At 44.0% G+C, this 24,031-nt stretch overlaps 1 protein-coding gene across 2 annotated transcripts in view; it reads left to right on the top strand.

The window, feature by feature from the left end:
* npas2 (neuronal PAS domain protein 2) overlaps positions 1–24,031 on the top strand; it is a 122,172-nt gene that overhangs the window by 79,085 nt on the left and 19,056 nt on the right. For both annotated transcript variants that reach the window (XM_037533410.1, XM_017721884.2), the window contains exons 3-9: positions 5,380–5,775; positions 6,455–6,511; positions 8,055–8,209; positions 10,054–10,145; positions 15,063–15,152; positions 20,126–20,249; positions 23,839–23,952. In XM_037533410.1, coding sequence (XP_037389307.1) covers positions 5,702–5,775; positions 6,455–6,511; positions 8,055–8,209; positions 10,054–10,145; positions 15,063–15,152; positions 20,126–20,249; positions 23,839–23,952 — 706 coding nt within the window. In that variant the 5' untranslated portion in view covers positions 5,380–5,701. The remainder of the gene's footprint in view (positions 1–5,379; positions 5,776–6,454; positions 6,512–8,054; positions 8,210–10,053; positions 10,146–15,062; positions 15,153–20,125; positions 20,250–23,838; positions 23,953–24,031) is intronic.

Here is a 24,031-nt window from a genome sequence, read left to right as displayed (position 1 = left end):
CTGCTCCCTACAGAGTGCACTACATAGGAGTTCAAACACCGGATCCTGCAGCCCAGCAGAGCAAAATCCAGCTAAGAAAGTCATTTGGGTCTCAGAAACATCCACACTCGATACATGTTGGGCTATAGAGGTTAGAACATCTAGACTTTCATAACTGGAACTCAAAACTCAAAACATTCAAGTGACGTTTTTTAGACTTTATTCTACCGTTTTACAGTAAATCATACTGTAAATGCTTTAATTCAAGTGATGTTAATGATGGAGCTGTTTAGGCTGTTGGCTCTTTTAGCCTGTTAGCCAGGTTCTAGTTAAGAACATAAGTTGCCAGCCGCTCAGTTTAAACAAAAACGGGTTCTTACCTCATCAGTGCACTCGGTGCTCCATGTGAGCAGCCTTAGAGTAAAAGATTATTCCATTAATGGCTCAAGGGTTTTTGGTGCTGTAGTACAGTGATAGTGTTCGGTTATGAGGAGGTCATAGATGTGCGTATATTGTAGATTTTTCAACACCTTCTAACGCGGCTCAGCCAGTTGGATTTTAGGACCGGAACTATTCGTTTCATAGTATCTGATAAACATTCAGAACAAGCCTGTACTCTGGCTTAACTGAGTCGACGTCTTGGTTTATGTTGGTTTATGTTTTGTGGGATTCTACAGCATCATGTGAAACACCAGGTCTCGAGTGGATTACTGTTATTTTAAAATAACAAAAAAACTTGCCGTATTGATCCATAATATCAGTAATGTTTGTGGTGTTACGTGTGCTGGTCGGATGTTGGTTTTGGACGGATGCTGGTTTTGGATGGATGCTAGTTATGGACAGATGCTGGTTTTGGATGTTGGTTTTGGACGGATGCTGGTTTTGGATGGATGCTAGTTATGGATGTTGGTTTTGAGTGCATGCTGGTCTTGGACGGATGCTGATCTTGGATGGTTGTTGGTTTTCGATGTTGGTTTTGGATGGATGCTGGTTATGGATGTTGGCTTTGAATGGATGTTGGTTTTGTATGGATGTTGGTTTTGGACAGATGCTGGTTTTGGACAAATGTTGGTTTGGGACAGATGCTGGTTTTGGACAAATGTTGGTTTTGGACAGATGCTGGTTTGGGACGGATGCTGTTTTGGACGCATGCTGGTTTTGGACGAATGCTGGTTTTGGACGGATGCTGGTTTTGGACGGATGCTGGTTTGGGACGGATGCTGGTTTTGGACGCATGCTGGTCTGGGATGGATGCTGGTTTTGAACGGATGCTGGTTTTGGACGGATGCTGGTTTTGGACGGACGCTGGGTTTGGACGGATGCTGGTTTGGGACGGACGCTGGTTTTGGACGGATGCTGGTTTTGGACGGATGCTGGTTTGGGACAGATGCTGGTTTTGGACGAATGTTGGTTTTGGACGAATGTTGGTTTGGGACGGATGCTGGTTTGGGACGGATGCTGGTTTGGGACGGATGCTGGTTTTGGACGGATGCTGGTTTTGGACGGATGCTGGTTTTGAACGGACGCTTGGTTTGGACGGACGCTGGTTTTGGACGGATGCTGGTTTTGGACGGATGTTGGTTTGGGACGGATGCTGGTTTTGGACGGATGCTGGTTTTGAACGGATGTTGGTTTGGGACGGATGCTGGTTTGGGACGGATGCTGGTTTGGGACGGATGCTGGTTTGGGACGGATGCTGGTTTTGGACGGATGCTGGGTTTGGACGGATGCTGGTTTTGGACGGATGCTGGTTTGGGACGGATGCTGGTTTGGGACGGATGCTGGTTTTGGACGGATGCTGGTTTTGAACGGACGCTTGGTTTGAACGGACGCTTGGTTTGGACGGATGCTGGTTTTGGACGGATGCTGGTTTTGGACGGATGTTGGTTTGGGACGGATGCTGGTTTGGGACGGATGCTGGTTTTGGACGGATGCTGGTTTTGAACGGACGCTGGGTTTGGACGGATGCTGGTTTTGGACGGATGCTGGTTTTGGACGGATGCTGGTTTTGGACGGATGCTGGTTTGGGACGGATGCTGGTTTGGGACGGATGCTGGTTTTGAACGGACGCTTGGTTTGGACGGATGCTGGTTTTGGACGGATGCTGGTTTTGGACGGATGCTGGTTTTGGACGGATGCTGGTTTTGGACGGACGCTGGGTTTGGACGGATGCTGGTTTGGGACGGATGCTGGTTTGGGACGGATGCTGGTTTTGGACGGATGCTGGTTTTGAACGGACGCTTGGTTTGGACGGATGCTGGTTTTGGACGGATGCTGGTTTTGGACGGATGTTGGTTTGGGACGGATGCTGGTTTGGGACGGATGCTGGTTTGGGACGGATGCTGGTTTTGGACGGACGCTTGGTTTGGACGGATGCTGGTTTTGGACGGATGCTGGTTTTGGACGGATGCTGGTTTTGGACGGATGTTGGTTTGGGACGGATGCTGGTTTTGGACGGATGCTGGTTTTGGACGGCTGCTGGTTTTGGACGGATGCTGGTTTTGGACGAATGTTGGTTTGGGACGGATGCTGGTTTTGGACGGATGCTGGTTTTGAACGGATGCTGGTTTGGGATGGATGCTGGTTTGGGATGGATGCTGGTTTGGGATGGATGCTGGTTTTGGACGGATGCTGGTTTTGGACGGATGCTGGTTTTGAACGGATGCTGGTTTTGGACGGATGCTGGTTTGGGATGGATGCTGGTTTTGAACGGATGCTGGTTTTGGACGGATGCTGGTTTTGAACGGATGCTGGTTTGGGATGGATGCTGGTTTTGGACGGATGCTGGTTTTGAACGGATGCTGGTTTGGGATGGATGCTGGTTTTGGACGGATGTTGGTTTTGAACGGATGCTGGTTTGGGACGGATGCTGGTTTGGGACGGATGCTGGTTTTGGACGGATGCTGGTTTGGGATGGATGCTGGTTTTGAACGGATGCTGGTTTTGGACAAATGCTGGTTTTGGACGGATGCTGGTTTTGGACGGATGCTGGTTTTGAACGAATGTTGGCTTGGGACGGATGCTGGTTTTGAACGAATGTTGGTTTGGGACAGATGCTGGTTTTGAACGGATGCTGGTTTTGGACGGATGCTGGTTTTGGACGGATGCTGGTTTTGAACGGATGTTGGTTTTGGACGAATGCTGGTTTTGGACGGATGCTGGTTTTGAACGGATGTTGGTTTCGGACGAATGCTGGTTTTGGACGGATGCTGGTTTTGGACGGATGCTGGTTTTGAACGAATGTTGGTTTGGGATGGATGCTGGTTTTGGACGGAGTAATTAGTTGCAATTTTACTTACTCGTAATGCGAATGTGATTTAAATTGTGATTATTTTCTCTAAACTAAGATTCAGGCTTTTTTTGCCAGAAGATCCACCAGAACATCCACTTTTGTGTGAGTTTATGTCTTGTGTGTGTGTGTGTGTGTGAGTGAGCGAGTGAGCGAGTGAGCGAGTGTGTGTGCTGACGGCTGTTCACTCATTGTTTTTTTCCTTTGTTGTTTATTCATTCCTTCCTGTTAGTCTCTATAGCTTCCCTTCTCCCTCTCTGCCCCTCTGTTCTCTCTCTCTCTTTCTCTCTCTCTCATTCTCTCTCTCTCTTTCACTGTGTTTCTCTCTCTCTCTCTCTCTCTCTCTCTCTCTCTCATTCTCTCTCACTCTTTCACTGTGTTTCTCTCTCTCTCTCTTTCTCATTCTCTCTCTCATTCTCTCTCTCTCTCTCTCTCTCTGTCTCTCTCTCTCGCTCTCTCTTTCTCTCTCTCTCTCTCTCTCTCTCTCTCTCTCTCTCTCTCTCTCTCTCTCTCTCTCTCTCTCTGATGTGTGTTGGATTATCTCAGCTGGTTTCTAGGTCAGTCTCCTGCGGGCGGATGTAATGTGTACTGAGCTGTTACAGTGCAGCTCCACTGCTTTGTCATTGGATGTGGGTTCTGCATGTTCACCGCAGCTGGTTTGGGGGGCAGTGGGTTCTGAAGAGTGTCATTGATTATTGATTAGCTACATAAGGACTTTATCTGTGGCTGTGTCTTCCATAACCACACTGAACACGTCGTCCCTCGCAGATTACGTTCCGTTTTGAAGTGATTATTCGTTCAGACGTCTTTTTGTGTGTGTTGGTCAGATTAGCTGTAACTCAGAAAGAGCCCGTGTTGTACGGTAAAGCGGCGTTTCGGAAGCGCCCGTCTCCCGTGTGCGGGTTTATTCTGATCCACTGCTTGTTTAGACTGGGTCTCCTGCTGTGTTTCAGCAACACTGTGGAGGGATGGTGGGTAACGTTAGCGAAGCTGCGGCGAAGGTATTCGCTGTTTGAGTCTGCCGCGTGACGGAGAGGGAAGGCTAGCTGTGTTAGTTATATTTGAGTAATAATCTGTGTTGTGTGTTGTAGGATAAGAAGGCCTGAGCACTGATGGAGCTTGATGCTCTGAGCACAGCTGACTTGAACAGAACCGCCCACCAGCTTTTGGAACCACACGGTAGAAAAACGTCTCAGTGCCGGAAACAAAGTAGAACTCTGCCCCTGTCTGTGGTGTAAATCTGTGTCAGGAGGTCTGTGATCTTTTGTATCTCCGACCGACGAGAACAGGTGTAGTCTATCCTGCAGAGGTGGTTTCTGACTCAAAGCGAGACGACCAGCCATTTAAACTGATTTCTTTGCGGCAGAAATCAGACCGACTGTAAGGAACGTGTAAATTTTCAGTTTGTACCTGCGTTGAAACTGGGGTGGCATGGTGGCACAGTGACAAGGTGGGTAGCGCTGTCGCCTCACATCAAATAGGGCCCGGGTTCGATTCCCTGGCCGGGTGACCGGGGTCCTCTCTGTGTGGAGTTTGCATGTTCTCCCCGTGTCTGTAGGGATGGATGGATGGATGGATTGTGTGTGTGTGTGTGTGTGTGTGTGTGTGTGTGTGTGTGTGTGTGTGTGTGTGTGTGTTAAACTTTGTGAAGTACTTGTGTAAACCTAATTGGATAAACGTAACGTTTAAATGTAAATGTTGCCTTAAAACTGAGTAAAGTTGTTAAGCCGCCACAGAAAGACTTGCGGATGTGGTTCTGACGCTACGACACAGAAATGGAAAACGATATTCTGGCATAGGCTAAACCAGTATTAGCCGTCCTGAAGCCTGCAGTTATCTGCACTTTTGTTCGTTTTTAGAAATAAGAATGTGTCAGAAAACGTGTGGTAAAATCACACGACGTACACGATGCTGATTGTTGGGCTTTAGCTTCCTTTGTTTGTTAGCTACATTAGCATTGTGCTAAGCTAAAGAGGCACCAAATATGGCGTCACGTTGAGGAACCAGGGAGGAAAAGTGTGTATGGGTTCTGTAATAACTGATCAGCTCATACTGACCACAGCGCAGCTGAATCTCATCCGCCTCTTCTATGTTGCTGCTTCCTCTTTCAGGCCCTGCTGTTTCTGCGACTGACCTCCATGGAAATCCGAAGGTGACTGACCGAGATAGAAGCGCCTCAATGCTAGCGGTCAGCTTTATCGGCTAACCGTCCCCGGATGATCAGCTAGCCACCACCCGGGAAGGCTCGGCCAGCCGGTTGGGACAGTGGTAGCAGCTACTAGCCATCAGGAGGTCGGCGCTAACGGCTAGATCTGGTGGTAGAGGTGAGCCGCTAGCTGGAGGAGGCTAGTGAGCGGAGTGTGTCTGCTTTTCCGTAAGGGTTTGAGCGCAGTCGGCGCGAATGGGACACGGCACCGTTCGCAGACGGCCTGGATGGGAGAGGGAGTGAGCATGGACAATCTTTCTGAATTCGGTGGTCTTTGTCCGTCCAGCCGGAGGGAATGGGAGTAAGTACACACTCCGCTAACAAAGCTGTGCTAAGTGCTAATGTACCTTCATTTTTGAGGTGTGTATAAAAGTGTTTCAGAGACATTTTGGGGTCATCGTGGTGATCGTGGTGTCATTGGGTCCATATAAGCTGTGTAAATTGGGAAAAAGCCTTAATCAGAACTTTCACTTGTGTTGTTCCAGTTACAGCAACACATTTTACACCCCCCCCCAAAATGCATTGCTTGTATTATTAAAAATGAGCTGAACTGGACAAGCTGCTCATTTTTATTTATCCGTACGTTCTTTATCTGTGCTATATTCCACCAGTCCTTTAAGAACTATGGCCATTTATATTGTTGGCCTTGTGTGTAAATTTCATGAAGGATGGACCAAAATAAACGGCCAAAAATGACTTGGATAAACTTTTGGTTCTATTTACTTACATTGACAGTAATGTACGTTTTTCCTTCTCCTGTAAAGTTACCGTTTTGGAGATACTAGGTTTTGTTCCGACAGCAGCGGCAAACACACACACACAACTCTTAAACTTTGCGAAGTCATAGTTGTGTAAACTTAATTTCGCTGAGAAAATCAACAGAATATGTCACTTGCAAACAACAGTACAGCTCAAATGTGTGTAAATGAGCCTGAAGAGCCAGAAACTGTTTTTCATTGGATTTTAATTACTTCTTTCAGAACCAGCAGCTGTGTGGACGACTTGATGGACGAAGATGAGAAAGACAGAGCTAAGAGGTGTGTGTGTGTGTGTGTGTGTGTGTGTGTGTTCTTGTAGTGCCAAACTTGTGAGGACCCCATGATCTCACTTTGATAGGAATAAATGGATTTTTTGCTCAGGTGAGGACATTTTTTGCTGTGTTGTTTTAACAATTACTTTTTTTATTTGAAAACTAAAAGAGTATAAAATTAGCCTTTTGGATACTGAGGTTAAGGTTAAGATTAGGATTATGTTTAGGTTTAGTGTTATTTAGCTACAGTAACTAAAAAATCAGTAGAAGTCTACGGACGTCCTCATATGAATAGCAAGACTTTCTCCTCTTTTTTTCACCATGTCTCTCTCCATCTCTCTTTCCTCTTATTTCCTTTCTGTCCACTCTCTTCTACCTTGCTCTCTTTGTCTGTCTTTCTCACTCCTCTCGCTCTCTCTCTCTCTCTCTCTCTCTCTCTCTCACTCTCTCTTAACACAACAGAACAGCAGTGTGAATGAGTGTGAAAAGCCTGAAGCTCTTAAAGAGCGAGAGAGGGAGAGAGGGAGATGAATAGTGTTATGAAGGTGTGAAGATGTGAACCTACATCTGGAGCACAGTTCCACCTTCACTTTTGTGCATGTTCTCCTAACACACAGCAGCCGTCTGAGGAAAAAAAACACCTTTTTTTTTTTTTTTTTTTTATCTACTTGTTCATGGTTTGAAAATCCCGGCTGCTGTTTACAAAGTATAAAGCATTCCTGATGAACAGCAGAGCGACAGGAATGATCCAGAAATGATCGAAATAAGATCTTGCTACTGTAACTTACGTTGAACTTCAATTCTTCAAATCTTTGATTCCGTTCAGCCCAAGTGGACATTTATTTCTCTCTTCACCCGTGGCTGATTTGAATCATTGAATCAAATCTTTTTGAATCTTTTGATGGGAATCACAAATTTACAGAATACACAAATGTAACTGGAGGAACTATTAATTCAAAATATAGGAATGCAGACAATGAAAATAGTAAGCTGGGCTTTGTTTTACATTTTATGTTTAATTGTATGAGTTCATGTTTTAGTGAGTTAGAATCAGTTATAAAAGATTCCTGCATTGCAGAGTCAATCCAGATGAATCACTGCCTGCAGGTCGTTTTCACTGCTACTAGACAAATCAAGTCAAGTCAAATTTATTTGTAGCGCTTTTACAACTGATGTTGTCACAAAGCAGCTTCACAAAAAATCCAGTAGACAAAGACAAAGTTTTAACATGAATGTAAACCCCCAGGTGAGCAACCCAGGGGCGACAGTGGCAAGGAGAACCTCCCTCAGAGCTGAGGAAGAAACCTTGGGAGGAACCAAGGCTCACGAGGGGGGAACCCAACCTCCTCTCGTCACACTACCTACAAATTATTCACAAAAAAGGACCCTATACACCCTTTGACTCTGACTGTGGTTCACTATGCAGACCCATTTAGATGTCAGAGTGTTGTTTTATGACCAGTTGTGAGTGATTGATGGCATGTGGACTGTATACCCAGTTAAACAGAGCTGAATGTTAGTGACTCGTGTCCCCCCGTGTTTGTGTGCAGGGCGTCCCGTAATAAGTCGGAGAAGAAGCGGAGAGACCAGTTCAATGTGCTCATTAAAGAGCTGTGCACCATGCTGCAGGGGCAGGGCCACCCCCGCAAAATGGACAAGTCCACCATCCTGCAGAGGACCATCGACTTCCTGCAGAAGCAGAAAGGTGAAGAATTATGCCTTTACTGTCAATGTCTTTAAAGGATTAATCAGAGTCTCGTTATTTTTGTCCTGCTTCTTTAGTTTTAGTAGCGCAGGAGCTACAGTGCTAATGTGGCTAAGAAGCACCAGCTTAAAAAAATCCACAGTCAAAGGAGAATTCCAGTGATTTTGCATATTTCAGTGGTTGAGAGGCCGTGCCCGCATAATTATTCAGCGTCAGTGTTTATATGCAAAGATTTTTGCCAATACGACTGAACAAATTCAGATTACAGGTTAAGACTGAGGTGTTTATTCTCACTGTACTCAGCAGTTTGATGAAAATGTCTATTTGCATTCACACTACAAGTAGTCAGGTCCACAATGATGCGCATGTGTAGAGAACCGCTTAGTGTAGACGTTACCATGACAACCAGCAGAGTCCAGTCAGTGAGATGAGCAGCAGTGAGCAGTGATTGTGTTTTTAACTGCTTTAAAATGACGTCAGACTCAGGAAAACGTCCTTCACACGTCCTTATTAAAGAAGGCCGAGAGGAAGACGTCGCGCTCTGAGACGCATAAGCTGGACGTCCGTCCCACCGCCGTCTTTTAAAGATCAGAGCATGAACTTCGTCTCCTCTGCAGACCAGTTTCTGCTCCGCCGTGTTGAACGGGATAAACTCTCACTGTGACGCGACCCTCATGCAGAACGGACTGAAACTTTCCGATAGGGAATGTAATCGGATACAGGCGTTTACACGGATATTATTCTTCTATTTCTATTATCGTTTACAGGATTACCCACCTCGTTCAATTGGATAGCAACTGTATTCCGAATTGCCTCAATCGGACTAGACTATTCCGACTGAGGTGTTTACATGGACGTATTCTATTCTAATTGAGCTATTAGTCGGATCCTTAACAGATTATCAGGCTGCATATAAATATGGCTAGCTAATATGGCCTTGCACACCATGATGCACAGCATGCCAACAGTTTCTATGCAGAGATGGTAAAGAAGTGCAGTCTATCCCTCCTTATCACCTGCTGAGAAAGCCAGTGACTGTCAAGGCAGCTAGTCAAAGTTGTATTGTTGATCTCTTTGTCATCGACTAAGTTTATATGAGTAATAAACGGACAATACAGACATTTATAATACATGAAAACGTCTTCAGGCACCAAACGTGTCTTGGCTGATTGAATATATTTAGTGTATTAATGGTGTTGGAGTCTTTGGGTTGGTCTTGTTTAGTTACACTATACGTCCAAAAGTATCCAGACACCTGTTATAGTTAGTGAGTTCAGCTACTTAATTTTTAAATTTAGATGCACCCATTGCATCCAGTACCTTTGGGAAGAGCTGGAGCGGCTTTTGTAATCTAAAACTGATGATCCAGCATCAGTAACTGACCTTGTGGCAGAATACAGTCAAGTCTTCACAGCAATGTTCCAACATCTAGTGGTAAACCTTCCCAGAAGAGTTGAAACTGCTATAGCAGCAAAGTGAGAATGAAGGCCCTGGAATACCTTTGACTTTAAGAAGAAACGCTGGATTAGCATGTGTCTAAAAACTTTTGGACATATAGCGTTTCTAAATTAAAGCCACATCTCACACCTTTCCCATTCTATAAGAATTCCCAGGGCCAAAACCTATGGAATTCTCATTACCCTGACCTGTGGAATTCACAAGAGAATGAACAACTAACATAAACTGACCACCTGTTCACTTTGTTCTTCTAAGACTCTGGTACTGATCATCTCTTCTGGCTTGACTCCCAGCTTTTAAGATTCCAGCCTCACATGCCTCCAGAATCCCAAGAATTCCAGGCTGAAGTCTCAGTGTGAGTTTTGTGGCTGTTTTATGTTTTCCAGAGATCACAGCGCAGACCGAGTCGTGTGAGATCCGGCAGGACTGGAAGCCTTCGTTCCTCAGCAATGAGGAATTCACCCAGTTAATGTTGGAGGTAAAACACTCCTTATATGTCCAGTGTTTAATGGGAATACCAACAAGAAGTCTTATAGAGGTTCTAGAGGTTCTATGAAAGGTTATATTCCATTGGAATAATACACACTATAACAGCTGTGTTCCTACTCCATGGTGATATCCAGCTAATATGTATCTCAAGCTACATCATGTGGTAACAGACCAGGCAGCTAGTCAGGATTTCTTTGTCGTCTCTTTGTCATCTACATAAAGTTTGTAGGAGTAATAAACTGATAATACAGGCGTTCATACAAGCCGCTTCAAAAAGATGAATCCGATTTCAAAGCGACCTATTTTTTCAACTGTGAGGAGCCGAGGAACCAATCACAATCCAACTGTAAGAGGGGGTCATAGAGTTTCTGACTGGCTCCCTTCAGTCTGAGAGGAGCTGAGACCCCTGAGCAGAACGTTCTGCGTTCTCCACGTCAATCAGAGTGAATCCGTCAGAACTGAGCAGCGGGATTTTCATCAGCAGTGAAGCTCCAGCAGCTCAGAGCGTTCGGCGCTGGTTCCACAGCACTGGATGATCTCCGAAATCCCACTGAAAGAGCCGTGAGAGCAGCGACGCCCGACACGCTCAGTCCAGTCTGGGATGAGTCTGACTGTGGTGTTGATGTCGTCCGTCCAGCTGGAGGAGGTTCAGACTGAGACCTTGTAGAACTACATAATAAACTTTATGCTCATTTAAACCGTTTACAGCTCACTGCACTGATCTGTGATGATTTACAGGAGAAATAAATAATTTTGAAAACCGATGAATCTTTTTGAATCAGCCTGTATGACGTAAAAACACAGAAAACAGCGACCAAAATGTTTTTTCAGGATTTTGGTGTTTTTCTTGAAATGTGCGGTAAGATATGAGCAAACGTTTCATCCCATAGACCTGCACTTAGCTTTGTTTTTAAAATGGCCTTGTGTGAATCTGTAATATCCGCCTGCAGAGCCAGTTTCACGCCAGTAGATCCAACCCAGTAGCATTCAGCACATGTTCCAACACTTGTTTTGGTTTTCTTGGCAAGTTTTAGTCGAATCAAAATTTCCAGTTAAATAAAAGTTTCCAATAAATCTGGGATAAGTTTGCGTTTGGGTGACATCATGTTTTAAGTTTTAGGCTCAAACAAACTTTGCTTTGAACGCATATTTGAGATTCACATATAGAGATTCACGAATTCTGAGATTATTTAACTTATTTGCGTACGTTTTGTTCTTGTTTTGAGTGATTTTTTCTCAAAAAAGTGTCTCATTCTGTTGGCAGACCACCTTGTTTTGAGCATTATTTTTCAAAATAAGCTAAATGATCAGCATCAAAGCAGATCTGACAGTGAAATAAGGCGCTTTAATAAGATAAAGTTGCTTAAAATAAGTACAACCTATACAGAAATAAGTTGAATGTACGTCTTAAAATAGTCTCAGAATAAGAAAAATTCCATGTATTGGTTAGAATTAGGGCGTTTTCACTTGGTGAGATGCAATGTAATTTTGGACTGATAAGAAAGGATAAAGGACAAAACTAGCTTGCAAAGTCATGTTAATAAAGTGTTAATGACCAGAATGATTACCATGAAATAAAAGTCTAGAAACAAGATAAATAGTCTGATAATATTGTCATAACGATCTTATAATGGGAGATCTGCGATATATTGATTAGATTCGCTCTTCACAAATACATTTAGCATTTTTGCTAAAATGGAAGCCGATATTTTACCCTCAAACACAAATAAATACATAAATAAATCAAATAATAATAATAATAAAATACATAAAAACACAAAAAAAGGTCATCACAGTGAGTTTATATATATTACTATAAAAAATCAACCACTATAACTGCCAGTACGTCCTTCGGGAATGCTGTGGTCCGTGATTATTCCTACACATTCCTTAATTCAGGAGTGGATCGGCTGCTTTCTGTCAGAGCCAGAGGCCAAAGAGAAGGAAACGTGTTGCATACGTTGCTGCTTTATTGCAGAGGGATCAAAGCAGAGGAAACACTGTGGATCAGTGAGTCAGCGCTACGGCGGAAAGGCCGGAAGTGTTGAGCTGCTGGAGTTATTCCTCCGCCGCGCAGTGAGGCGCGAGGGAAGTGATAGTTAAACTTTAAACGCAGCGATTCTGAGCCAGTGCCAACGGTTTTAAGGCGAGGGAAATAATCCACAGCTATTAACGCTTCCTTACTCGGACAGCTCCACACAGCCGAGACGTGAGCACAGCCGGTGGACGTAATGCAGGTGTTTTTATCTGAGTGTTAAATAACATTTTGCTGTAACCTGAGCTGGACATCGTTTATACTCCAAATCACCTTCATCTTGAAATGTTCCGTAATGAATACTCCAAATATTCAGAAATAGAATAAATAAAGGAATAAATATAGAAATAGGATACTTTACATAATACCTTGCACATTATGCTGCATTGCATGCTGGGGATTGTAGTGCTACGGGCCGAAACTGGCCCCCGGGCTTGTGTGCTTGTGACACATCAGTTCTAAGGAGACCCTCGCAGTCTAGGACCTTGTTTTGAACTCAAGCATAGAGGAACCGTACAGAGAGCCCAGTTTTAGCGATTAGCTTAGTCCTGACGTGGGTTCAAAAAGGTTCTATACTGAATCATCTACAGTACATTCTCCATCAATCTGAAGAACCTTGTAATACTACAAAGGGTTCTTTAAGTGTTCATGATTCTATACAGAACCATTTTTTTTACTAAAGAACCCTTGAAGAACCATCATTTTAAGTGTGTAATTAGATGATATGTATAATATTAATTCTAATAGTAAAGCAATAGAAATTGTACTGTTGCAATTGTATTGTCACAAGCCAAGGGACCCTTTTTTGGTACTATGTAGAACCGTTTTCTCACAAGACGGTCAGCGTTTGGTCATTTGAATGAACCCATTCAGTTCCTCCGATTGCAGCATCTCCTCAGGTAAAACCAGCCCACCAACTTCTCTAATTACCGGATCAAAAGCCTTTGAATGTTAAATCAACTCGTTTTCAGCATCAGAGAAGAAAACCGTGCCGAGATTCCGTCCCTGTTCCGTGAAGCGGAATCAGGGTTCTAGTGAATGTGAATTGGTTTGTGTTTTGCAGCCAGAGACGACTTTGAAGCCTCCACTGTGGTTCAAACAGCAGACGCAGGATTAATCATTGAGTCAGTGCTGAGGTTTGGCCTCTGCACGCCGAGCAGCCGAAACTGGCCCACGCGCCCCTGATGTGGTTTATACTGCGTTCGCGGTGCAAAACGAAGCTCGTCTGTGATGACAGGAACGACAGCGAGGCTAATTTAGATGACTGGCATACCTTCCTAGCGCCACGCCAACGAGCTGCCTTTATAAGACCATTTCGTGTCAATTACAGGATGGAAAATGCCACATTTTCAAAAGGTGCAAATTGTCGCCATCAGAACAAAAAGCCTCATCTTCAAACAGATAAAAGATTTGGAATCAATGAATTTATAATGGTTGTTCATTTATATGCAATAATAACTTCTACAGTGCGTCACGCTCCCTGGTTCTCATTCGGACTCTCATACCATCAAGGACTCCACTTCCCAGAATCCTTCTGTCTGTCACAAGACTCTACCAGCCAATCACAAACCAGCAGATCACAGTCACCTGAATACTAATCACCACCACCTGTTTTGCTCTGTATATATACCAGTATTTCCCAGTATATATACCCGAATACCAAGCCGTTTGTTTCTCCGATTGTAATTCCATGTATGACCTCACGTTTTTCCCCGTTTATGATTCTCACTCCTGGCTTTGTTTGTTGTTTTTTTTCGTGTTACGCCCCTCACCTGTTTTTTCGACTCCGCTTTCGTCCATGCCTGTGTATTTTGTCTGGCTATTCTGGGTATTGACCTGGTCTGGTGTCAACCCTGTTTATCTCCGTTTGAATAAATCTGCCGGGTTCATTTTTATCCGCGAGTGTCTGATCTGCAAACCCAGCGTTACACAGTGTGGATTTTAATATTCCAAACTTCAAAAATGGATGTTTAGTTTTACTCAGTTTCTCAGGAAGTTGTTAAATGGTAAATAATACACTCTAATCATCTGTTAAGGGTCATTTTTTGGCAAGTTATCAGCCAAAAGATTTGGTCTCCACTTTTGAAATTCTACAAATTTTTGATATTCATTAATTAGAAAAGCTTTCTCAGTCATTTTATCATCTACTGCAGCTCTGTTTGTCATTTTGGCCCCGACTAACATTTGCAGCTTCATGCTTGTTATTTGAAAGCTGCACCAAATAGATTTTTGTAACGAGGAGCGATGAGGCGGACGCATACGCGGAGATAAGCGAGATTTATTAGGGGCAAATCCAGGGTCATGGTCAAGACAGTCCAGGGTCAAAGAGCCAACACGGAGAAAACGGGGTTCAGACATGACAGGCCAGAATACAATCAACCACACAGGGATTCAAATGAAGCCAACAAACAGAACGATACATCAAACAAAGACCGGCAAACACACGAGGCAAACACAGGGCTTAAATACACAGGGATAACGAGGGTCAGGTGAAAACAATCAGGGGCGGAGTCACCAAACAGGGGGCAGGACTAAAACCAAAACAAACGCACACGGAAGACCAAAACAAAGGAGCACATGGAAGAGTGGGAGGAGCCAACCGTGACAATTTTATCTGACTAAAAACAGTAATTCTCAACTTTTGAACGTTAGTGTTAATAATAGTAGCTGTATTTTATTCTCAGTCATTTTGGAAAATTTCTGTTGGTCAATTCATCTTGAAATGTTCACACTGTGTAAAGGGAAGCTGTTGTTTTCCACTAGTTTTCCAATGATTATGAGGTTTTGATAGGAAAACCATGATATTTTTAACTGATATACTTCTTGATATTCATAAATTTAATGTGTAATGTGTATTTATTTTGTGTACAGGCTCTGGACGGTTTCCTCATTGCACTCACCACAGACGGAAACATCATCTATGTATCCGACAGCATCTCTTCTTTGATTGGCCATTTACCAGTAAGTGAAGGATTCATCACCATATTGTGCTTTTCAGCTTACAGTTACATGTAGCAGAGCAGGTTGTGTGCAGTCATATTTGCAGTCATATTGGTATAAATTGAGTTTTTTACCTTGATCGTGGCTCAGCCAATCAGATTTTACGACTGAAAATATCCATTTTCTAAATACGTTTAGGCTGCGTCTACACAGCAGGTGAAGAGGCCCGAATCAGATTTTCTCACCAGATCTTTTTAGTTTGGCCATTCAGATTATCTTTTAAATGTGATCGGTATGTGTCATCAGTCTGAACAGATCAGCTCCCAAACCGACTTCCATGCGCAAAAGAACAGAGCTTCACGCGGCTCATCCAGAGGTAAACAATCACGACTGCCAACAAACGCCAGTCGCCTTTGGCAGCATGGCAGGAGCGATTATGCAGTTGACAGCTGGATTCATCACCCACAGTGTGTTCGAGTTTGCCGTAAAAAGGGCCCAGTGTTTGGCCACGGCCACTTCTTTGGTTCATGCCTTCAGGTTCTTTAAACGCTTCAGGCTCTTCTGTCTGCGATCGGCTGTTTCGTACTAAACCATTTCAAACACGGAGCCTAAATGTTTATGAGTCTCAGCAGCACGAAATAACGACGAATGTCGAGTTGGACTGACGTAAAAGTCGCATGAATTCTGATCTGGCTGTTTGGACTGAGTCACATTGGGACATGTGGATCGGATTTCAGTACCACATATGAAAGTGTCTCAAATCGGATTTGAAAATGTCAGATTTAGTGTGTTTATCTGTTCACACTGACACGCAGACACACATCTGTGTCACATTTGAGGAAAAAAATCAGTGGCCCAAAAAACAAAAAAATAAGTGGCCCAAATCCGATCTTTTCACTTCCGATTTGAGACGCTTATATGTGGTACTGAAATTCATGCTTTTACCTCATCCCAACTCTACATTCATCATCATTTCACCCTGCTGAGACTCATGAACATTTAGGCTGATGTTACTGAAGAGACTCATCCACAACCCTCCCTGTTCATGGAGCTGATCCTCCGGGAGTGACTGACGTTCGTTGGCAGTCGTGATTGTTACCTTTGGATGAGCCGCCTGAAGCAACTTGAAGCTGTTCTTTTGTGTGTGTGGGTTGGTTTAGAAGCTCATCTGTGAAAATCCAAACAGATTTGGGCCACTTTTACCTGCTGTGTTTGAGCAGTAGAGCCTGTATTACAGGAAAATCTCAACTCTGAAATCTGATCTGTTTAGTCACAATAACAACTTCAGTATGGACTGAATTCAGTACAGTATCTATTATAGAACAACAGCTCCTACCTTCGTTATCTCATCATTAACTCCTCCTAAACCTCCTAAATCCTGTCCTAACTTCAGGATGAACCCCAGCAGGGTCCTGACTTCTGTTTAAGGCCCGTTTCTCTGGTTCTGAGGCGGCTGAGTCAGGCAGCGTAGTTCACTACCAGCATAATGAGCTCCATTTATTTCTACTGTAAAACGCGGCTTTCACTGGGAGATGTTTTTCTTTTCTAACTCTGCGTTTTAAACATCTCAGACGCTGCCGACTCGAACTCCACCGCCCCTCTGATCACCTTCCTGTGTTAATGTAGATGATGGAATATTACAGTGATGGAGGTGAATAAAGAGGAGGCGGAGCTGAACGTGTGTCTGTTTATTAGGAGGAGGAACGTTAGCGCGCTCGGCTAAAGTGTTTGGGAAATGGAGACTGAAACTGGGGAGCGGGTGCTCTGATAAACAGCAGGGGGCGCTCTGATGAACAGCAGGGGGCGCTCTCACAGTATTCACTACTTCCCTTTTTTACATCAGTAACGGCAGCTACCGTTAGCCAACTTGATTAATGATGTGTTGACGTTTCAGCTGTGTGTGTGTGTGTGTGTGTGTGTGTGTGTGTGTGTGTGTGTGTGTGTGTGTGTGGTCGGTTTCGAAACAGACATGACAGTTGATTGTGGACTTTCATCGAGTAAGATTTCCTAACTGGAGATAAGATGCTGTAAGATAAGATTCCTAAATCTTATGTATTGTGAATTTGGGATAAATCTTCGTTTCTCTAATTCGGCAAATATCACTCAGCGTCTTTAACAGACTCACTGCTGTTTAGGCATTTTGTTAATGTTGCTGCAGTTTGTGGAGATTGACTCAGGTTTCGAGCCTTTTGCCCAGTTTAAGTGATGACTCAGAGATAAATGATGGTGATTGGCTAAATTTAGGCAAAGCAGCCCACACGCACCATATTTTCTGGGGGAGTCGGTTGAAGCGGAGACCCCTGGAGATTCAGCATGTTTTTTTTTTCCTATAATCCATTGTTGATGTTTCATAAGTGGTTTAGTTGTTCATGCAGTATTTATTAAACACAGTATGGAGAGAATGTGCCTTTGAATAAAACATAACAGCTCAATATTTTTTATAGAATTAAACCTGTGATCTAAATAATTTTTTTTAATTCTACACAATTTAATCAGATGATTATGAGATGATTAAGATGTAAACAGAGTGGATCAGAGAGGTTTGGTGTGAAACACTCTGTTCTAAAGAAACTTAATGAGTCAGAACTCTTCACAGTGGTGGTGATAGGAACCGGTGCTGGAGCCTATCCCAGCGGTCATCGGGCGCTGGGCAGGATACACCCTGGACAGGTCGCCAGTCCGTCGCAGGGCAGACAGAAAGACAGACACATTCACTCAGACACTCACACCTAGGGGCAATTTAGCATGTCCAATTGGCCTGACTGCATGTCTTTGGACTGTGGGAGGAAACCGGAGAACCCGGAGGAAACCCACACAGACACGGGGAGAACAAGCAGACTCCACACAGAGAGGACCCTGGTCACCCGGTCGGGGAATCAAACCCAGGCCCTCCTTGCTGTGAGACGACAGCGCCACCCACCACACTGCCAAAATAATCCCCAACGAAAACGTATTTTTTTTACAATTATCACTATTTTACTGTCTTCGATGTTACATATAGGCACTCAGAAGACCACCACTATATAAAGACATCATAGTCTGTGAGTTTGAATGACTCTGTTTATATCTTAAGCACTGAAATATTTAGAAATTTTGAAAAGTTGGTGGAATTCCCCTTTAAATGCTGGTCATTTAACTTGATAAGCCAGTCCATCGCGGTCGTGGGCGCATGAATCCACTCTTCTGTTTAATAAAGCAGACACATAAGACGGACCCGAGTATCCCGTCACATGCTGTGGCGCTAATGTGATTAGGCTCTGTGTTACATGTGCTGTGCGCGCTGCGGTTTGGTGTCGCATGAGGGACGAGGACAGTTACATCACCGTGTTACACCCTGCTGTGGCGGTTAACTGGATTAACACCAGCAGGATTTACAGCACTCTCTTCTGCAGGTCTCTTCAGACGGAAGACTTCATTTCCCAAAATGCTTTGAACTGCTGGAGCTCCTGACTTTTGCAGAAAACAGAACAAAACAAAAGGGTTAAATTAATTGGACAGAATATCGTCCGGTCCTCTCCGTGGTATCTAACCGAGCTCTCCCATTGATTAGGACTTCAGTAGCTGGACTGAAGGCCTGACAGTCCAGATTAACAACCAGCATAATTAGGAACTGACAGAGAAATCAACCAGTCATGTTTTGTGTGCCAAAAAAAGGCGCGCTAGGCCTTCTGGAAGTTCTAGGTAAATCACTGACTGTGTATACAAGCCCTCTAACCAGCTTTCAGCCTGTTGTCCATTCTGGACAGCAGCAGCAGATGAGCTATCATCTCTGACTTTACATCTACAAGGTAGGAGTGTCTAATAGAGTGGACAGTGAGTGTACACTGTTTAAAAACTCCAAAGAAGACCAAAGAAGTTCACGTGTTCAGCGTCAAATCCAGAGGTTGGCTTACAAAAAATAGACGCATGAGTGCTGCTAGAATTGCTGCAGAGGTTGAAGAAGTAGAAGGTCAGCCTGTCAGTGCTCAGACCATACGCTGCACAGTGCATCAACTCGGTCTGCATGGCCGTCGTCCCAGAAGAAAGCCTCTTCTGAAGCTGACGAACAAGAAAGCCAAAAACAGTTTGTTGAAGACAAGCAGTCCAAGAACATGGATTACTGGAACCGTGTCCTGTGGTCTGATGAGAACAAGACAAACTTGTTTGGCTCAGATGGTGTCCAGCATGTGTGGTGGCGCCCTGGTGAGGAGCACCAAGACAACTGTCTCTTGCCTACAGTCAAGCATGGTGGTGGTAGCATCATGGTCTGGAGCTGCATGAGTGCTGCCGGCACTGGGGAGCTGCAGTTCATTGAGGGAAACATTAAGTCCAACATGTACTGTGACCTTCTGAAGCAGAGCGTGATCCCCTCCCTTCGGAAACGGAGCTGCACGGCAGTTTTCCAACTCGATAACGACCCCAAACACACCTCCAAGATGACAGCTGCTTTGTTGAAGGTAAAGGTGATGGACTGGCCAAGTACGTCTCCAGACCTAAACCCAATGGAGCACCTGTGGGGCCTCCTCAAGTGGAAGGAGGAGGAGCACAAGGTGTCTAACATCCACCAGCTCCGTGACGTCATCATGGAGGAGTGGGAGAGGATTCCAGTAGCAGCCTGTGCAGCTCTGGTGAATTCCAGGCCCACGAGTGTTCAGGCAGTGCTAGATAATAATGGTGGTCACACAAAATATTGACACTGACCACAATCTGGACACATTCACTGTGAGGTGGATGTCTGTGTGTTGATCTTTTCAGAGGACAGTGAATCTGCACTGCTGTACAAGCTGCACACTGACCCCTTTAACTTATATCAGAGTTTCAGTTCTACAGTGACGTCCCATCAAAAGACAGAATATCTGCAGAAATGTGAGGGGTGAACTCACTTTTGTGAGATACTCTGTATGTTTGTGTGTGAAAGAAAGAAAACCTCTGTTCTCATTATAATACACCCAGTACAGCCCGTCATGTTGGTCACCACAGCCGGTGACACTGTGTTTGTTGCTGGTGTGTTTCAGTCAGACATGGTGGACCAAAACATCCTGAACTTCCTGCCCGAGCGTGAGCATGCGGAGGTCTACAAACTGCTGTCCTCACACCTGCTGATGAGTGACCCCATCACCACCGACTACCTGGAGAACAGTGAGTGAACACACACACACACACACACACACACACTGGCTAATAAGAAATAAAAACATATGAACTCTTTTTCTTTCTCATTTCAGTAGTAAGTCACAGTAATTATGTTTATTATTTTATTTTTAATGTATTTAGTTTATTTTTATTTATTTCATTAAAGTCTTTGAAGCCTTTTCAGTGGAACGTTTTGTTTTCTGTAGGCTGAACTCGTATTGTGTACATTTCCTTGGTCTCTGTTTACAGTGAACTCTGCAGGAGGCTCTGCTTGAAATGACCTGTAAAGTAAACATTATTTCAAGTAAATCTCTAATTCAAACTGCTACCCTGATAGAAAGTTCCTCTGCCTTGGGGAAGGTTTCGCTGGCTGTTGCCGTGCCAATGCTGCGAGAATCTGTCATCTGACCTTTGGACTGTTTGATGTCTGTTTTTTTTTCCAGTTATAGGGGACGTCCCAATGAATAACTCATCAAAGTCCTCCTCTGACCCAGTGCACCACCCCATCCACCCCCCACCCCCCCTATCAAACAGACGCTTACATATTTTGGGGAAGATATATAACAGTGATGTTTTGGACCAAGTGTGTTTAGCTTCTTCTGATTGGTTCAACTTTTCTACAGGATGTTCACCAACTCTTTTATTAGGTTAAAACTACCCACTTAAAAATACAGTTAAAACTGCAGTTCTTGCAGCTTGGGAGTTTTGGGTCATGGGCTTTGGGGCATATTGCACTCTGATTGGTGGGCTGCAGTGGGGAGTAGATATGATACTACACTCTGGTTGGCTGTCTGCAGAGGGCCATAGACCATAGTACACTCTGGTTGGCTGGCTGCAGAGGGCTGTAGTCTATACTACACTCTGGTTGGCTGTCTGCAGAGGGCCATAGACCATAGTACACTCTGGTTGGCTGGCTGCAGAGGGCCATAGACCATAGTACACTCTGGTTGGCTGTCTGCAGTGGGGAGTAGATGATTCTACACTCTGGTTGGCTGGCTGCAGAGGGCTGTAGTCTATACTACACTCTGGTTGGCTGGCTGCAGAGGGCTGTAGTCTATACTACACTCTGGTTGGCTGTCTGCAGTGGGCTGTAGTCTATACTACACTCTGGTTGGCTGGCTGCAGAGGGCTGTAGTCTATACTACACTCTGGTTGGCTGTCTGCAGTGGGCTGTAGTCTATACTACACTCTGGTTGGCTAGCTGCAGAGGGCTGTAGTCTATACTACACTCTGGTTGGCTGGCTGCAGAGGGGAGTGGATGATACTATGCTCTGGTTGGCTGTCTGCAGTGATCTGTAGATCATACTACACTCTGGTTGGCTAGCTGCAGAGGGCTGTAGTCTATACTACACTCTGGTTGGCTAGCTGCAGAGGGCTGTAGTCTATACTACACTCTGGTTGGCTAGCTGCAGAGGGCTGTAGTCTATACTACACTCTGGTTGGCTGGCTGCAGAGGGCTGTAGTCTATACTACACTCTGGTTGGCTGGCTGCAGTGCGGAGTGGATGATACTATGCTCTGGTTGGCTGGCTGCAGCGGGCTGTAGATCATATTGCACCCTGATTGCCGCAGGTAATACTGCACTTTAATTGGCTGGCTGCAGTGGGTGGCAGGTCTTACTGTACTGTAATTGGCTGGCTGCTGTGTTCTACTGTGATTAGCTTCAGGGTTAATTATACAGCACTACATGTCTGACACAGTAACACAGTAATGCTGCTAATCTGAGTTACACTCCTGTGGTAATCCCTCACCCTGTGACCCTAATCCGAGAGAGAGAGAGAGAGAGAGAGAGAGAGAGAGAGAGAGAGAGAGAGAGAGAGAGAGAGAGAGAGAGAGAGAGAGAGAGAGAGAGAGAGACAGAGAGAGAGAGAGAGAGAGAGAGAGAGAGAGAGAGAGAGAGAGAGAGAGATGGAGAGCATCTGCATGAAACCCCGGAGGTGGAGAGTCGTGGGGATACGGAGCCCTTAAATAAGAGTTATGTAGTTTGTAAATATACCAAACGTACCGCTCAGTCTCTGCTCAGTGCAGCTCGTATAGAGAAACTAAGCTACAAAATCACCTCATTTTGCATGTCCTGTTTCTGTGATGTCACAAAAACAGCACTTTTACATCAGTTCAGCCAACTTTAGCGTTCCACATTCGCGCTGATGGAGTGTTTCATCTCAGAAGGACAGCCAATCAGAGCAGAGCTCATTTACATTTCCAGTCTTAAGCACACAGTAAATCAGTCGGTTTAATGGATGAAGAGGTTTTGATGTTTGAAAATTGTCATAGAAAAATAAATCATGACTGCTTTTGATACATAAAAGCACAGAAATGATAAAATTGGACATGACAAATGCAGGATGGAGGACGTTAACCATAATGACATATTTACAGTATTAATGACATTAATTAATGATATTTATAACATGTTTACATTCTGTTTGATTAATTAATGATATTTATAACATGTTTACATTCTGTTTGATTAATTAATGATATTTATAACACGTTTATGTTCTGTTTGATTAATTAATGATATTTATAACACGTTTATGTTCTGTTTGATTAATTAATGATATTTATAACACGTTTATGTTCTGTTTGATTAATTATTGATATTTATAACACGTTTATGTTCTGTTTGATTAATTAATGATATTTATGACACGTTTATGTTCTGTTTGATTAATTAATGATATTTATAACACGTTTATGTTCTGTTTGATTAATTAATGATATTTATGACACGTTTATGTTCTGTTTGATTAATTAATGATATTTATAACACGTTTATATTCTGTTTGATTAATTAATGATATTTATAACACGTTTATATTCTGTTTGAGCAAATAATCTGTGTTTAATTAAGCTTTTCTCCTCTTTCCCTCCTCTCTCTTGTTCACCCTCTCCATCTTTCTCTTCCTCTCTTTCTCTCTCTCTCCTCCTCTCTTTCTCTCTCTTCCTCTCTTTCTCCATCTCTCCTCCTCTTTTTCTCCCTCTCCCCCTCTCTTTCTCCCTCTTTGTCTCTCTTTCGTTCTCTCTTTCTCCTCTCCCCCTTTCTCCCTTTTCCCCCTCTCTCTCCCTCTCCCCCTTTCTTTCTCTTTCTGTCTCTCTCTCTCTCTCTCTCTCTCTCTCTCCCTTTCTTTCTGTCTCTCTCTCTCCCTTTCTCTCTCTCGCTCTCTTTCTCTCTGTCTCTCTCTGTCTCCCTCTTTCTTTCTGTCTCTCTCTCCCTTTCTTTCTGTCTCTCTCTCTCTCTCCCTTTCTTTCTGTCTCTCTCTCTCTCTCCCTTTCTTTCTGTCTCTCTCTCTCCCTTTCTCTCTCTCTCTCTCTCTCTCTCTCTCTCTCTCTCTCTCTCTCGCTCTCTTTCTCTCTGTCTCCCTCTGTCTCTCTCTGTCTCTCTCTCTCTCCCTTTCTTTCTGTCTCTCTCTCTCTCTCTCTCTCTCTCTCTCTCTCTCTCTCTCTCTCTCTCTCTCTCTCTCTCTCTCGCTCTCTTTCTCTCTGTCTCCCTCTGTCTCTCTCTCTCTCTCTCTCTCTCTCTCTCTCTCTCTCTCTCTCTCTCTCTCTCTCTCTCTCTCTCTCTCTCTCTCTCTCTCTCTCTCTCTCTCTCTCAGGTGAGACTCATGTGGAGTTTTGTTGTCACTTGATGAGGGGAAACATCGATCCGAAGGAGCCGCCCACCTATGAGTATGTCAAATTCGTCGGAGATTTCAAGTTTCATAACAGCGGTGTGTATTCTGCTTTATTAATATTAATATTATTATTATTATTATGCTCTTATCTCCTGTTTGTTCCACTCCTGTCCTG

This window comes from Pygocentrus nattereri, chromosome 23 (genome assembly GCF_015220715.1).
Source record: "Pygocentrus nattereri isolate fPygNat1 chromosome 23, fPygNat1.pri, whole genome shotgun sequence".
Classification (NCBI taxonomy): domain Eukaryota; kingdom Metazoa; phylum Chordata; class Actinopteri; order Characiformes; family Serrasalmidae; genus Pygocentrus; species Pygocentrus nattereri.
The sequence above is the reverse complement of the archived record's forward strand: the minus strand, read 5'-3'. Positions and strand labels throughout refer to the sequence as shown.